This window comes from Rhinoderma darwinii, chromosome 1 (assembly GCF_050947455.1).
Source record: "Rhinoderma darwinii isolate aRhiDar2 chromosome 1, aRhiDar2.hap1, whole genome shotgun sequence".
NCBI lineage: Eukaryota > Metazoa > Chordata > Amphibia > Anura > Rhinodermatidae > Rhinoderma > Rhinoderma darwinii.
The window spans coordinates 134,436,563-134,454,656 of record NC_134687.1 but is presented as its reverse complement, the minus strand read 5'-3'; the positions used below and the strand labels follow the sequence as shown (position 1 = coordinate 134,454,656).

At 40.3% G+C, this 18,094-nt stretch overlaps 1 protein-coding gene across 1 annotated transcript in view; it reads right to left on the bottom strand.

Annotated features, from left to right (window-relative positions):
- Positions 1 to 4,462: 4,462 nt before the first annotated feature.
- The window catches only part of FREM3 (FRAS1 related extracellular matrix 3), an 89,273-nt gene continuing 75,641 nt past the window's right edge, over positions 4,463 to 18,094 (bottom strand). The window contains exons 17-24 of the mRNA XM_075860402.1: positions 15,827 to 16,019; positions 15,408 to 15,512; positions 14,471 to 14,598; positions 12,609 to 12,743; positions 12,379 to 12,505; positions 10,222 to 10,409; positions 9,098 to 9,244; positions 4,463 to 7,802 (exon numbers count right to left, since the gene is read on the bottom strand). Coding sequence (XP_075716517.1) covers positions 7,278 to 7,802; positions 9,098 to 9,244; positions 10,222 to 10,409; positions 12,379 to 12,505; positions 12,609 to 12,743; positions 14,471 to 14,598; positions 15,408 to 15,512; positions 15,827 to 16,019 — 1,548 coding nt within the window. The 3' untranslated portion in view covers positions 4,463 to 7,277. The remainder of the gene's footprint in view (positions 7,803 to 9,097; positions 9,245 to 10,221; positions 10,410 to 12,378; positions 12,506 to 12,608; positions 12,744 to 14,470; positions 14,599 to 15,407; positions 15,513 to 15,826; positions 16,020 to 18,094) is intronic.

The following is an 18,094-nucleotide window of genomic DNA, read 5'->3' as shown; positions in this document are numbered from 1 at the left end:
GTTTTACAGGTTTCACGGTGCGGTAAAAAAGACAACTTGACTTTTTATTTATTTTTTTAACAGTTTTTGGTAAATTTTGATCGGTGAGAGGGCTTTTTTTTTTTGTAGGACAAGCTGTAGTGTTTATTGGTACCATTTTTTTGGTACATAGAACTATTTAAATCACTATTACGTTTTATTTAGGGCAAAAGTGACCAAAAAAGTGATTTTGGCTGTTTAAATTCTTTATTTGTTACGGTGTTCATCATGCGCCATAAATGAGTTTTATTTTATTCTGCGGATCGGTACGATTACGGCGATACCATATGTATATATTTTTTTTCATGTTTTGCAGTATTTGCACAATAAAATCTCATGTTTATAAAATTAATTTTGTGTCTCCATATTCTGAGCCCCCTAACTTTTTTTATTTTAATGTAAAAAAAAAAAAAGCCTATGTTGTAAGGGCTTGTTTGCGGGACGGGTTTTAGTTTTTTTTTTTATTAATACTATGTTGGGGTACATGTGACTTATTGATCACTTTTTATTCTATATTTTGGTAGGGGTGGTGACCAAAAATATTGTGATTCTGGCATTGTTTTTGTTTTAGCCGTGTTCACCTCATGGGAAAAAGAACAGTTTTATAGAAACTACAAACCCCCTAAATGCGGCGATAGCGATCGATTGCTGCATTTAAGGGGTTAATTGCCAAAATCAGCGGCTATGAGTTGCTTATCGGCAACAGTGGAATGTCAGCTGTCGTGACAGCTGACCTCCCGATGCACACGGTCACCGACTGTGCATCGGGAATGACAGTGACTTCATGTCACTGATAGGATGCATAGCAGGAGGCTAGTCCTGATAGCATTCCATATGTGGCAGACACAGAGGCGATTGGCCTCTGGTCGCCATGCTAACCATCGGCAAACCTTGTGATTTTGTAGGTTTGTATACTGCTTGCATCTACAGACTTTCTCCTCTGCTTGAGGGGATATTCTAGCTGTCAACATTTAGTATGTGCACTACTGTTCCACACACCTCTCTATGGCAGGCAAGTGAGAGCTGCCACGTCTCAGCACAACTCCTCCCTGCTCCAGTAATCGTTGCACAGAGATACTATTTTACAGCACTGTATTTGTCAATTCCTTTGTTCTCCGCTATGTCAAACTACTAATATTGGACAAAGACTAACCAAAGTAAACACAATGTGGCCACTGTCCAATCAAATATGGACAGTGTTCCAGCAAGAGCGAGGAGAGAGTGCACGACTGCACGCTCTCACTCTTCTGCCGAACTGGCAAGGGGGCATGTCACTGCTAGGGACAGAGCAAGCGCTCCCCAGCTCTTACATTGTCCGTAGCAGTGATACGCCCCCTTGCCAGTTTCGGCAGACAAAGTACAAGACTGATCTCTCAAGAGTTGAAAGCGTGCTCTCCTCTCCACATCTCTTACACTGTCCGTAGCAGAGACACGCCCTTTTGCCAGTTCGGCCGAAGACTGATCTTGAAAGCTGAAGAGCGCGTGCGCGCACTCTATCCTCGCTCTTGCTGTGACACTGTCCATATCTGATTGGACAGTGTCACAACCATAGTAACATGCCCCCTTACCAGTACACACCACATTGACAGTTCAGGGGGTTATTTAAATATTGGGCGCTAAATATAACGGCACCGATATCGAAATAACGGAGGGAGGTAGAAAAAAAGTAAAGTTTCCCAGGGTTTGTGCAGTTGTCCCCATTACATGCTGCACTCAGCTGCACATGTATGGGGAGGTTCTCGTGAAAGGTTCTCTTTAAGCCCTTAATATCGATGGTATTTTAAACCTTAATTTGTATAGTTGTAAAGTTGTATTTTTAAGTAGCTCCAATTTGGGGTACGTATAATTTATTGAACTTTTTAGTGGGGTACTGGAAAAGTAAATACATTTTGCCATTCTTTTTTGCCGCTTACAGTGTGGTATAAATAAAAACTTTAGCGGGTTGTTACGATTGCGGTGATACCATACTTACATAGGTTTTTTTATGTTTTACTACTTTTTTCCAAAATTATTTGGTTTTGTGTCGCCATCTTTTAAGGCCTCATTCACACGAGCGTGGCGTTTTTGCGCACGCAAAAACGCGGAGTTTTGCGTGCGCAAAAGCCACTTAACAGCTCCTTGTGGCATCAGCATATGATGCGCGGCTGCGTGGTTTTCGCGCAGCCGCCATCATGACACTCCATTTTAATGTTTGTAAACAGAAAAGCACGTGGTGCTTTTCTGGTTTCATTCATCCTTTTGACAGCTGTTGCGTGAATCACGCGCGTCCTACGGAAGTGCTTCCGTGCGACATGCGTGGTTTTCACGCACCCATTGACTTCAATGGGTGCGTGATGCGCGAAAAACGCCCAAAGAACGGACATGTCGTGACTTTTTTCAGCGGACTCACACTGAGTAAAAATCACGGACATGTCTGCACGGCCCCATAGACTAATATAGGTCCGTGCAACGCGCGTTCAAATCACGCGCGTTGCACGGACGTAATTCACGTTCATCTGAATAAAGCCTTCGAGCCATAACTTTTTTTATTCTTCTGCCGATGCAGGTGTATGAGGGCTTTTTTTTTTTTTTTTTTTTTTGGGGGGCCGACTTGTAGATTTTATTTGTACCATTTTGGAGTACATGCAACTTTTTGATCACTTTTTATCATGTTTTTTTTTAAAGTAGGATGAACAGAAAACAGCAATTCTGGCAGTGGGTTTTATTTTTCTGACGTCCTTCACTGTGCGGGTTAAATAATGCAATCGACTTATAGTTGGATTTGATATGGATACGGCAATACCAAATATGAGTAACTTACTTTTTTTTTTTCATGAAGTATTTTGTAAGGGGGAAAAGTGGGTTCTTTAGTTGTTTTTTTTTTTTTACTTGGGACTTTTATTTATTTTAAACTTTATTCAACTTTTTTTAAAAATTAATACATTTCCGTTCCATTAGGACTTTACTGTGTGCTCTTTTGATCGCTTTTATAATACACTGCAATACTTCTGTTTTCAGTGTATTATTGCCTGTCAGTGTAAAACTGACAGGCATCTGTTAGGCCATGCCTTTGGCATAGGCTAACAGGTAATCGCTAACAGGTAATCACTAAAGGCAGACCTGGGGGCCTTTGTTATGCCCCCAGGCTGCCATAGAAGCCGAGTCTCCATCTAAAACCACTCAGCTTGCTATTGAGTGCCTCATCTGAGGGGTTAAATATAATCGATGACGACTGCTAGTGGTCTCCGATGGTTGCAACAGCCTGGACCTCAGGAGCACACTGCACGAGACAGAAAAAGTTCTTCTGAAGGGCCGATGTAAAAAGACCATATGCTGGTCGTTAAGGGGTTAATACCTACCTGGCCCTATGTGAGAAGTGCCACCCTTAGCTACTCTATCAACCAGTTAACCAAATTTGATTGACAATTGCATTAAATTTTCTAACAAATTTTGCATAAATCAATAGTATAAACGAATATAAGAAACTTTGATGAATATGGCCTCTAGGGTAAATAGCTCTGAGGATTTAGCCCTACCTAGCATAAATAGGTTAATTAGCAATCACAAGCTACCAATCCAGGGGCAGCTGACTGATTAGAAGGACCATACTCCAAACACGTGTTGTTTTTTTTTAAAATAATATTTGAGGAAGCTGGTGCAGCGCTGCTTACTTGCATAGCCCACCGTTTCTATACAGGGCGTGTCCCTGTTGATCATCTTACAGTTACAAATAAAACTGTAACACAGGGACACACCCCTGAGAATAATAAAACTAACACAGGGACACACCCCTGAGAATAATTGCATAAAATGGTCACCCCCCTAAATTTCTGCCAGTTATGCTCTCCTTTTCAGGGGGTGGGGAGACATTGGTTTATGAAATTATTCTCAGGGGTGTGTCCCTGTGTTAGTTTTATTATTTCAGGGGTGTCGTCCCTGTTTTTAAAGTTCTGGTGGTGTTCAAAGGTTTTCATAGCCTTTAAAACATCAAACCATTCACAGTTAATACTATTTGTCCGAGGACAGACCATTCGGATTCCTGGGTCATCTGCAAACAACGATGCTTTTGTTGACACATTTTTATTCACATTTCAAATATATTTTAGACAAAGTTTATAAAACAAAATTTAAGTTTTGTTAATTTATTAACATAAATAGGTATTTTTTCAAATTGAGGTTTACGTTGGTCAATATAAATTGCCTTATTTATTTTTAATTACATATATTTATTAGCCAAATATGAAAACTTGATCTCTAAATTGCATTCCTTAGCTTTCCACTATAGTATGTGTATGGCATAACCACAATATATACCAGTACATATATGAATTAAATCAGTCGCTTAATAGTTTGAGCAAAATGCATTAGGACTTGAATCAATTAGATGATGTATCAAAAGTTGGATTTATATATATATATATATATATATATATATATATATATTTGTGTATTGAAATTTGTACATACTCTTCCAAAAAGTTTTTCCCAGCTTCATACATTCCACCGTTCCCAAGTTAAAATAAGTGAATATACTCAATGTACTTAGTGGCAGGAAGGGTAGTATTTTAAAATATAATTTTCTCTGTCCTATGAAGAGACAGTGGTGATGAGACAGAGCCTAAAATAAGTGAGCAGGGACATGAGAGAAGAAACCAGATACATACAACATACATTCATATGACAAACCTATGATACTTGTAAATGCAGACACATTAAAAACAAGGAATTTAATATTGAAATGTCATATTAAAATATGCTCAATAGCTTAAATATTCCTGAATCTCGCTGTGTTCCTATAGCAGCAGAAAATAAAACACAAGAAAATCAAAATATACCAACAACTTTATGAAACACATTGTATAGTAATCCCTTAAAATGTAAGACCGACTGTAGTCATAAATATTGTTAGGCCTCATGCACACGACCGTGATTTTCGGGTCGGCCGGCAGCGCAGTGTCAGCCGTGAGCCGCCCGCAAATCGTGGGTCATGCACATGGCCGCGGCCATTATTTTCAATGAGCCCGGACCACAGAACACAGCTGTAATAAGGCCTGTCCGTGCTTTCTGCGGTCCACGCTCCCGCGCCATACATGAACCGTGGAAACCATGGTCGTGTGCATGGCACCATAGGACTGAATGGGACCGCAATTCTCCCGTGGATTTTCGGGGGAATTGCGGCCGCAAAAGCACATTCGTGTGCATGGGACATTATTGACGATGAAAACATCTAACCAATGACAAATTCACCACTGCGTTTTGTTTTCGCACCATTAGAAAAAGAGGAGAACATTTTCTCATGTCTTGTTTTATAGCATATATGTATGCCCAATTCCATTTATAATGTAGATTGAATACTATTTCACAGTTAACATCTACTGTAATAGTCAACCTGAGGTGTAACTTGAAGCTCCTGGGCCCCTATGCATAATCTATGGGTGCCCCACTTACTATGTGCCATTTATAATACTGGTGTCGTCTTATGGGGCAGAGGGAATTTTGACCCCCTTAGGACCTCTGCACCCCTATAGTTATAGCCCTGGAGTCTACATAAAAAGTTTAGAAATGTATTTATTAGAATAAGTACAAAATATAGCAAAATACTGAGATACAGCGCGTATATGTCTGGAGCTGCAATCAGATTTCTGCTGAGCTCACATCCGTCAGCATCCCTTGCTTGTTAAATGCTCTAATTATCTGCATTCTGGGAAATGTAGACTTTCTATCAGCCTCTGCGCTGTAATTTGATTTGGACAAAAAGATTCCCAGAATTCAAGTGAATTGCACATTAAATTATATGATCCTAGCTAAGGGCTAGTTTACACGGACAGATTTCTGCCCATCACGAGCGCCAATTGGCGATATAACAAGTCGATCGGCTCTCGTGAACAAGCCCTTTCACAGGGGCCAATGCTTTCTGTAGGGGGACAAACCATCGTTAATACAATCATTTGATATCCATCAGGTTGCATCATTGTTGGCAACGCATTGTTTACACGGGGAGGAGTGCGCCCGGCAACCATAATTTTATAGGCTTACGAACGCTTGTTCCTGATTATTGGCCCGTGTAAATGGACCTTAAGCTTTACAGATGAGCCTGTTAAATACAGTTCTGGGCCATAATAGAGGGTGTTAGGGTCCTCATACACGGCCCGATATGGGCCGTGTAACGAAGCGGCGATCATCAAGACAACTCGTTGATCGGCTCCTGTTTTCTCCTATCACAAGGAGCTTTGTTTGCGAACAAGCAATCCTTACTACGACCGCTCGTCCTCATAAATTTCTATCATGTCGGCAGCACGTTTCCCTGTTTTAAAGGGACATGTGCTGCCGACAACGATAATATTTTTTGCAGCATAAACGATACGATCAGCGTTTGCCCTGTTTTCATTGGGCAATGATCGGGAATGAGCGTTCACATGAACACTCATTTGCCCAGTAATTGGCCCATGTAAAAATGTCTTAACTCAAGAGATGTGTAAGATATGTAATGTATTTACAAAGTTACTCAACTTTTCATGTAGATGGTGGTTCTATTTAAACTAAAATGATGGTCAAAAGATATACTGAGTTTTATATCTAATAGTCATCAAAAGATAAATAACATGGGGGCTGCCAAGTCGTGAAGTAGATGCTATCTCAGAATTGCCACATCCACATTTTGTGTCTTATAATGGCAGAAGTTGCAGGTATTTGTCTGTATATTAATGAAGTTAAAGGACCTTACACTTTGCACAACCCATTTATGGGAGCAGGTCATATGTAAAATGCTGATCGCAAATAGTCCTGTTACTGGGACCCTCCAGCAATCTGTGGTCATTGCCGGGGGAATCGCCCCGCGATTGTACTGCGAGGTTATGCAGAGTCCTACAGAGTGAGAGCTACTTTTTATAGAGACACCTTGCCCTGGTAAATTAAGGGGAGGGGTCCGCAAATACCCTTATAGAGCATCATGAGAGGGGTTGTCCAAAAATGACAATTTTTTTTGGTGCTGTTAAAAACATTAGAGATTGTTAAATTGATTTGCCAGGTTCAAGATTCACAGCGAATATGGCTAAATTGCTTTCTGGAGAACCAATGGATAACAGCAGTTGAAAAGATTTGCTCATCACTATCTAACACATTTTGTTTCGTTACAAAACAGTGAATGAGTATCCTATTGTTCTTCAAAATGATTTGCAGAGATATGGTTGGACATGACAGATATATCAAAAGGACTTAATAGTAGCAAAAATTATAGGCACAAAGAAATAAGAGGCTATGTAAACTTCATGTCCGATCTTCTATACCTCCGAGCTGTCACTGCTGCTATGTCTAGTGGTCACAGTTTCACGGCTATTGCAGTGACTATTGGAGGTAATCTTTTTCTCCGAATGTGAGTGTTCTCTACGTTTTAGAAGCACAACGATGATAACTGTAGTGCAAAGCAGGAGCAACAAAGCAGCCACCCCTCCAATGACGGGCATTAAAGTGCCCTGTGGATCCTGGCCAGTCATTTCTAGGGCTGGTTTGTCAAGCAGTCGACTTGCTGGTAATGTGTCCTTGCCAGAGACTCTCTTAGAGTGTCTTAGAATAATGTGCTGAATATTTGTGCCTCTGTTCTTATTTGGACCAATGTCTTGAGTAAGTGATAAATCATCATTATTCGCTCTTCTGCTTCTCTTTAAAAGCAGTAGATCATTTTCAATGGCGGTGCTACTCAGGGCGTGATGGTGATCCACACTACGTTTTCCAATGCCTCTGTTGGCATTTTCTTTGGAGCGGACTGTGTAGATTGCATGGATGAACCACTCATGTCCAGCAGCCACCTGAATGTAAGGGATTGGAGAAGGACATTTTTATCTTTTGAACATTAGTACATTTTAGCTATAAAAAAGCACTGAAGTATAAGGCTTGTAAAAAAACAGCTACTCAAATAAGTATGTAAATGTTTCAAGTGGTTCTCTGAAATGGATATAGGTGAGATAAAGTAGTTTACATAGGGGCAGACATTTTTCTAGATTTCCTATCACTACAGTCAGCATCTCACAAACCCAAAAATTTATTTTCACAGGGAACAATAAATAGCCGTTGAATGTTTAGTACTGTAATGCCTGCGGTTGCTGACCGCCGGCATTCCCCACTTACCGACAGCCGCGACTGCAGGCCTCTCCTCCAGAGACGCCGGCACACACTGCTCACTCCTCCTGCTGTGACTACTAAGGCGCGCTGGCCCTTTAAGACCGGGACGAGCAAGCGCGCGCACCTGCAACTTAGTCGCTGTCCAATCCCTACACACCTGGGACTTTAAAAAGGACTCTGCTCATTTCCACCTTGCCTGAGCAATGTTGTGTCTTCCCTACAGTCTTGCAAATGGTTCCTTAGTCGTATCCTGTATCCAGTATCTGTGTTTAGTTCCAGTACCAAGTCAAGTATCCAAGATAACTTCATCATCTGAGTCCGTGCCATACCGAGTGTTCCGGGAAGACTTCACCGTCCGTGTCAGGTGCCCGTGCCAAACTGAGTGTCTGAGATTACGTCACCATCTGTGTCCGGTGCCCATGCCAAACTGAGCGTCCGAGATGACTTCACCATCTGTATCTGGTGCCCGTGCCAAACCGAGTGTCCAAGAAGTCTGCACTACCCCAGTCCGGTGTCCTAGCCAAGTCCAGTGTCTGAGACGACTGCACTACTCCAGTCTGGTGTCCTCCTAGCCACACTTCATTATCCTGCACAGGCCTGCTTCCCTCTGACTGTCTAGCATATACCCATTTTTGACCTTACGGACTCTGTTAATCAGTAGCTACTCCGTTACGGCGGAGTGGCCCAGTGGGTCCACATACCTGCAAGTCGTTACAAGTACTATTCTACTACTACTACTACTGTCAATACAAATTCAAATCTGAGATCAATATTTAACATCTTCATCAATAACAATCCTTATAGTGTATTCGCCAGTTGTTTCAATCTTTAGGGGTAACACTTGTGCTCAATGTATGCATTCTTAGGCTTTGCACTAATCTCTAAAGGATGGTGAATGTTGAGGGTTAAATTTTTTTTTTATTGAACATTGCTGCAGTAACATTTATCATGTATTATAACAAAATTATAATTGACCATTTACCTGGAAAAGGGCATTTGAGGAGAAACTAAAGCCATCTGACCCTGGCTTTTTCACCAGGGTCAGAGCTTCTGGGCTGTCGGCTGCCAATTTAGCATCAAACAGAACGTTTCCAAATATCTTCTCTTGGGTTTCTGGCTGAGCTTTATCCTATTATGGAAGTAAAATAGAATGGATTCTTAAAATGTTCTTTGAATTATTTAGTACAAGATACAAAATATACCTGTGTGTTCTAATACAAGTAATATTTTTAGTACTGATAAAAGATTTGTTTTTGGTTAAAAGTAGGGGTATTACACAATTAATAAACTGGTGCCCCAGCAATTGGGATACACCATGCCAATTCTGCCTCCCTGAACGGATCATAAGACTTACATGGGAAGACAGGGGATATAAGGAAAGCCGGCACTGTTGCTGCATGTAGAAGAGCAATTCCTGGACAAGGTGGTTAAAAACCTCAAAGGTTACCATAACGCTAAGGGTATGTTCACACGCAATGACCAAAAACGTCTGAAAATACGGAGCTGTTTTCAGGCGAAAACCGCTCCTGATTTTCAAACGTTTGTGTAGCAACTCACGTTTTTCGCGGCGTATTTTACGGCCGTTATTGGACCTGTTTTTCAATGGAGTCAATGAAAAACGGCTACAAAAACGTCTCAAGAATTGAGATGCACTTCTTTTTCCCGGGCGTTTTTTTACGCGCCATAGTTTGACAGCGACGCATAAAATTAAGGCTCGTGGGAACAGAACACCGTAAAACCCATTGAAAGCAATGGGCAGATGTTTGTAGGCGTATTAGGGGCGTTTTTTCAGGCGTAATTCGAGGCGTAAAATGCCCGAATTACGTCTGAAAACACTGCGTGTGAACATACCCTAACATATAAGGTCATCACTTCAAAACTGGCACCATTATTTTTGACAGACACACACGGATCATGTAACCCTTATAACTGATCTGTGGCAAAATGTTGAAATGGCCAATAATCATCGAATACCTCTGTAGAAATAACCGCAGTCACACAGTAAGATGAGTATTATCTTGTAGAATTTGTATACTTTGACATATTGTATATTGGTATACTGCACTTACGGCAATAGATGTTGTACATTGATTTAGATGAACATACCAGTATCTTGAATCTATAAAGTAAGGTAGAAGAATCAGCAAGGCATCCATACTCCTTGTCATCTGGATTGTATTTAGGCACATAGCCATCGGCTCCGGTACATAAAAATACTTTTTCAATGTTACAGATGAATGAGTCTCCAAGGTTTTGAACAGGATCCACCATGATACGTCCATAAATTGTGGACCCTTGATTGAAAGAAGAAAAGAAGTATCCAAAATGATCATTAACAGGTGCAATGTATAAATGTCTACATATATATGGATATCATCTGCTGAGCTACAGTCACGAGGATCAGAATTTGGAGACCAAATCTGAACACAGCATAATTATCAATGCAGTACAACATATAAGAAACCCCCACCCCCAAAAAAACTAAAAACTAAAAAAAAAAACACCACTACTCCACATAGAAAAGTGACAGTGAACTAAGGCAGGACGAGCCTGTCATAGGAGAGAGCAATTGTCACAGCTTAGTAGCTGCGCCATATTCATCAACATGGCATGCTTCGTGCTGATGATTATGGCACAAGCTATATAACAAAATGAATACTGGTGCACCACTCGGTCCAACAAGGATAAAGTGCGAAAGGGGATACTGCATGTAAAAAATATTATCATTGTTCTTACATACAGTACAACAGTGACAGTTTCCCATAGAACCCCAATAGGAATGTTCCCTAAATCTACTTGTGGTTCACAGGCAGCGTTTTTATCTTTTAAATGTTGCGTTCTTTGTAGTATTTTTGTCGCAAAAAATCTTGCAGCCAAAAGTTATTAAGAGTCAAAGGGAAATATAAAACGCACTGCAAACGTGGCCTTTTTTGTTTTGCCGTTTTTTTGGTCAGTGTTTTTTTTTTTGTAAATGGCAACAAGTCTGGCTTTAGTGTTTTTTCAAGCATTTAGTAGCATTTTTCTTTCGTAAACATTTTTCTTTCATAGGTTTTTTTTTCCTCTACAAAAAAAAAACCGCAAGTGTCAATGTGTATTGCATTTTTTTATGGTGCTTTGGTAGCGTTTTTCAGAAAAACAATCGTGTTGCAGAAAGGAATCTCTGTGTCACATGATCTTTTAATTACATGATTTGCAATGTGAAAATGCCTCCCCCAAAAAAAACTTAGGGAGTAAAACACACTATTAGCAAAAAAAAGCCATAAAAAAAAAACCGCATGTACCAATGAGTTTTTCTGACGCTTTTTGTTTCCTCCTAAAAAATGCCACACAAAGAGTGTGAGAAGGAAGCCTAAAGAGAAAAACAAAACCATGATTTGTTTGCTGCGGTTTTTAGATGCAGTAGGCGTGCAGGTCCCTACTGCACCACTATGTGAACATATCCTTAACGTTTAAAGGGCTATAAATGGACTATATGTATGATTCTACTGTATTATTCTATTAAAGCAGGTCCTGACAATTATCATACGTTTGAAACTCCCTATAGAAAAAACAAAAAACACTCTGGGTCACATTTAGGCCCCATGCACACGTCTGTCGTTTTTATCTGCAGATATGGATCCGTAACTGCGGATAAAATACTGACACATTCATTTATATTGGCCGCGGACACCATCCCGTATATTTGCGGGGGTGTGTGCCCGGGCCATAGACATGTCCTATTTTTCGCATTTACGGACCGTTCTTATTACTGCAAATGCGGATGACACTCCGTGGCTCGTCCGTGCAGTATCTACTTACCATTAATACTGCACGGACATGTGCATTGGGCCTTACTGAGACTGACGATTTTATAAATAAAGTAGTTGGAGTGAGCTGTGCCAAAATTATTAAAAAGCGCACGGCTCTTAATAAATGTAATGCATTTTTAACTATCTTAACGTGAAGAAATTCAATTTACACCAGCTATAAAAAGACGTGTCTTTGCGCCAAAATTTGCTCCATTGCTTTATATTCCACATCTTTAACTATGTCTCCTTTGGATACCATGTATATTTTTCTTGTCGCCTGTCAAATTTGGAGAGTGATGACAAAAGATGCACATTTTTCTGCTAAAATATCACTTATCATCATCTGCGACATTATAGCGGCTCAGTGTTTGCAAAGCTTGGCGTTCACTGCTTAATAAATGTGGGCCTATAGGCTGACAGCTACCTATAATACATTTCTACATACGCAGTATACAGTCTAGTACTGCCTTCTCACCTTCAGAAAATGCAACATCTGTTCCTTCACCAAATCCCATTGAGCCATCTGATAGCCAAAGATCTTTCTTGGAAAGTAAAAACATTTGAGTATTCAGACTGAACTCTGCTGATACCGGATCACTGACCTGTAATGTTACATATAAGTGTGTTTGCATTTTAAACATACAATAACATACATTTAAGATGCCTTTGAATACATAGAAAATTAAGCCGAGCAATGTCTTTTACCTGTTGAAATCTAATATCGATGTCAAATGTGATGGGCTCACGTGGGTTGCATATAGGCGGTATAGTATATTCTTGGTTGGGAGATGCGCTACAAGGAATAAGCTTTACAGTGTATGTTCCTGAGTAATCACGTACCTAAGAAAAATGGAGAGTCCACAATTTTAGAAATACAGCATATGAATGATAAATAATAATAATAATAATAATGCTATACAGTGCTGCCACCACCATACACTGCAAAAATAAATACCACCATACAATGCTCAAATAATACCAACATACAGTAACGAAATAGCTCCGTATTGAGTAAAGTAATCTAATAAGTGCTATCAATGTCTGTGGTGCCCCCTTCTGTAGGGGCGACTGATGCGCCCTATGAGACCACACAGGTCATACACCCTTAAGGCAAGCCCTGAATATTTTTGCATTGTAATCAAACATGTTGTCTAGTTTCATGTGAAGCTTAGGGTTTCTGTTCATATAAGGGTGTGTTCACCTCAGCGTTGGTTTTTCGTTTATGGGTTCCGTTGCAGCTTTCTGTCGAAGGAACCCATGAATGGAAAGGCAAAAGGAAACCATAGCTTCCGTTTGCATTACCATTGATTTCAATGGTAATGCTTCCTTTGCAAATAGTTTCCATTTGTTTCCGTTCCATAAGGTTTCCGTTTTTTTAGCAGGAAACAATAGCGTACTCGACTACGCTACTGTTTCCGCTACTAATTGAAGCCTTTTTTTCCGACGCACCTTTGTTAGCATAGGAGCAGTGACCATCCATCTGCTTCAGAGACCCTTACTCAGTAGGGTTTGCTGAACTGTTGCTTTAGACACACGTCTGGTAGCCCCCTGGTTGATTTTCACTGTAGCGTGACTTTTAGACCTCATGTACGTTCGTAGCAAACCATCACACCTCTCACATCAATGGCACGTGGAGCTCAGCAGTTTCCACGTCAGTTATTCCCAATGGTGCCATTTGTCTACTCACGATACACTTTCACCACAGCAGCACGCGAACAGTTCACAAACTGCGCTGCTGAGAAATACTGCCATCCTTGGCCCGAAAGCCAATAATCATCACTTTTTGCAACTCTGATAAACTTTAATCGCCCTTTTACTCATGGCAACAACATGCAGAGCCCAAATCATGAAGATTGTGTCACTGTCCAGATAATTCTGGACCTAACTGTATAGCCGTTCTCTATAATAATGTTATTAGTAGAAAGTAGAATTGCTTCCATTAGCCTGGGAAGTATCCTGATAATACATATGCAGGGCTTCAGGGAATGTATAATTACATCTATTTCTTAAAAGAGCTATTAGCAAAAACTGTCAGTTTTGCAACAGACAGAAAATATCTGCACCCCATTAATGAGGGATCATGTATTATTTAAAGGAACTTTAATTAAATCAAATAAATTTTTTTTTTTTTAGACCCAAGAACCCTTTTAATAAACAGGAGCATACAATGTATATGTGACCTATAGTACCCACAATTACTGTATAAGACTTCATGCACACAACCGTAAGGGTTTTTACTGTTCGCAAATACGGGTGCACATCCGTAGCCGCCCACAAATGCGGAAGTGTCAATAGACTTCTTTGGGCGAGTCCGTGATGCAATTGCGGACAAGAAGAGGACATGTTCTATATTTTGCGGATCATTTCTATGGCCCCGACACACATCTGAAAATATACTTAAAGGTGTCCATAGCCTATAGAAAAAAATGGGTCCCCAATTTCATCTGTAAGTACCTTAAAATTACTTATATTTCTGTCCCATTTTAGAAATGGCTTTATCGAGCATACAATACACTATAGACAAGCATTTGATCGCTGGGCTTATTATTTGTTGTCCTGATACCTACAGCAAAGTCTGACACAAAATTCCACTGTTGCACAGGCTGCCGGAAACTCGGCTCACTGCGAAGCAGGTTCAAGGTAAAGGTGAGCTCAGGGTGGTCAGTAGACATGACCATAGATGTCAGAGATGTACCTGAAACAGAGCAAGGGCCATTAACAAATGGATATAAAATGATTGTAATAACCATTGACAAGAAGAAAATTAAAAATGGTGCAAAAAAAAAAAAAAGGTTTACTTTTTTTCTCATCAAGTATTTTACTAATTAATTCCTACAGGAATGTAGTTTACATGTAGGTTAGCAAGACTTTCCTTCACCTGGGGCAAATATTCAGCCCTCTACTTAAAGGGGTTTTCTCACTAAACATTTATCACCTATCCACAGGATAGGTGATAAATGTATGACCGCTGGGTGTCCCACCACAGGGACCCTCACCAATCACTTGAACAGGGGTCCCAACTCCCGTTCCTCCTCATTGTACGATCGCAGTGAGGAAGACTTGAAATGTTTCAAGATCTATTGGGCCTACGGAAACAACTGAGTACAGCGCTTGGCTGTTTTTGTTGCGGTCATAGACATTGAATCGAGCGGCAGCAGAAATGTGCCACCACCGCTGTATTCAAAACAGGCGCCGGGACACCTGTTCTAGTAAACTTTGGGGGTCCTAGTGGTGGCACCTCCAGCGATCATACATTTGTCACCTATCCTGTGGATGGGTGATAAATGTTCTCAGTTGGAAAACCCTTTAATTATCATGGCCATATTTAATTAACATGTCCAAGCCAGAGTGGCTTGTTGGTACCTTCGTTGGCACCCGGCACCCAGACACATTCCCCACCAGTTCCCCAGCTATGCCTTTAATAACATGCATTAAGTGCTGTGTCAATATGCAGCATCTTACATAGCTGTACACACAGGTGCCTAGTTTAGCTTTAGACTTTACCTGGATGAGACATGACAATTTGCCCTCGGAAGCGAATTTCAGTCTTAAAGTTCACCACAAGACGACCTTCTTCATTAATGCGCATGCTAGTTGGGTATAGGGATCCTGAAATAAGCATGTAAATTATGTTTTAGATGTGTGGGACACTGTATAAACAATAATGTATGAATAACGGCTAAGTGTAATGGTGGCCATAGGTGTAACATTTTTGTTGGCAGATCATGACCATTTTCATTCATTCTGTGCTCTATTGTCATTAGGGGTTAAATAATATTAAGTTGTTGGCATACCTCACACAAATTGTCAGGATTGGTCAACAAATATCTGTCTTTGGCTAGATTAAGTAGCAATCGATAACGAGATTTTTTTATTAAAGAAAAATTGTCAGAGAGAGAAATTTAAGTTAATTGTAATCTTACCTTGTAGTTCTGATTCTGGTGGACTGCCTATTCCTTCATTCCACAAGATGGCTGTGTCATATACAAATGTCAGTCTCAACTCAGACTGCAGGTCAAAATGCTGCCAACCACCAACTGCTGCCGGTGAATGGAACACATAAGAGACATATAGAGGCACCCTCAGGGTGACATATGACTGTACCAGGTTCAATACCTGCAAAAACATCAATACAATCATAAATAAACCCATAGATAACAGTTATGCTATTCAATCTCCTGCACAGAGGCGTAACTTGAAGTTCCTGGGCCCCAATGCAAAATCTATAACAGAGCCCCCCCATACCATATATCATTTATAATACTGGTGTCTTCTTATGCGGCTGAGGGGCTTTTGGGCCCTCTCAGGCTCCGGGGTTCATGTGTGACTGCTACCTCTGCTCCGGGGTTCATCTGTGACTGCTACCTCTGCACCCCCTATAGCTACGCCGAAGATAGGAAGGGTTAAAATGGGCACTGCCATGGTCTTATCTGCAGTAGATGTGCAGATAAAATTACAAACAGATAATAAAAATACCTGAGGTACTAGTATACTGCCTGTGTCCATGTTTAAAGCTGCAGAACATTATTAGCACCCGCAGCTAGTTAAAATGATGTCAGTTCTTAGTGGTTACATCATGTTCCTGCATCGTCCATGGCCTTTGGTGAAGGTTCTCATAGTGATGACTAAGGACTAAGATCATCTAGATAAGCTCGGCCTGGGGCAGGATTGTGTACATATGGCCAGACTAGGAAGAGGATATTTTGCAGCTCTGTTTGTGAGCACAAATAAAGTAGACAATATTTTAGCAAGCAGGGCCGGCCTTAGGGGTGTGCGGCAAGTGCGACAGCGCGCTGCAGCCTCCCTGCATGTAGGAGGCACCACTTTTATCCTCTGCTTCTGGTTAAACACACACAAAGGAGACAGGAACAGAGGCAGAAATAGGAGGAAACTCTGCCCACTTCTCCACCCTTGCAAGAAGCCTGTGAGCCTGTGCAGCAATGGAAGAGGTAGGTGCCTATGTGTGTCTATGTGTGTGTGTGTGTGTAGGTGTGTTTGTGTGTTTATGTGTCTCTGCATTTGTGTATATATGTTCCAGTATGCATGTTTATATGTGTGTCTGTGTGTCTATATATGTGTCTGCATGTGTATATATGCCCCTGTGTGTGTATATGTTCCAGTATGTGTGTGTATAGGTGGCTGCGTACATATGTCTCTGTGTGTGTATTTGTGTATATATATTACAGTATCTGTGTGCCTGGGTGTCTATATATGTGACTGCATGTGTGCATATTCATTTCTGTGTATTTGTACATTTCTCTGTGCATTTGTGTATATATATATATATATATATATATATATATATATACACATATATATATATATATATATATACATATATATATATATATATATATATATATGCCTATGTGTGTGTTTGTGTGCCTGTGTGGGTATAGTTATCAGAGTGTGATAGTTGTGGTGTTACATAGGACTGCAGGTAACATCTACTACATTATCTGAACTCAGAGAGTTATCACTGTGTTATCTGTGGTGTTACATAAGACTGCATGTAACACCTACTACATTATCTGTACTGTGTATATATGTGCCTGTGTGGGTATATATTGGTCTGTATGTGTACATGTGTCTCTGTGCATGTATATATATGTGCATTTGTGTATATATGTGCCTGTGTGTGTCTATATTTGCCTGTATGTCTATATATATGCAAGTATGTATTTGTATATGTTCCAGTATGTGTGTATACATGTGCCTTTGTGTGTGTAAACGTGCCTCCTTTATTTATTTATGTTTGTATATATGTGTCTGCATATCTATATATTTACCTTTATATATGTATATGTGTTCCAGCATGTGTGTATATATATTATATATATATATATATATATATATTTGCCTATATGTCTAAATATCTGCCTTTAAGTATTAACAGTATATATGTTCCATTATGTGCGTGTCTATATATGTGGTTAATTTTTGGTTTGTGGAGGGCAGCAATAGAGAGTCCCGCACAGGTCGCCATTCAAACTAAGGCCAGTCCTGTTAACAGACAAAAAAGTTAGTGTACTTGCTAACAGAACCCTTCTTGAAATATTGGTGATTAGCTGTGGCCAGGGGAAGCTGGCATTTCCCCTGCATATGAATAAGAAACCAAGTAATACATGGTCATGCTAAGACCTGCAGTGCTTTAGCTGGTTTTTGCAATAACTCTCTACTAAAAGGGGGAA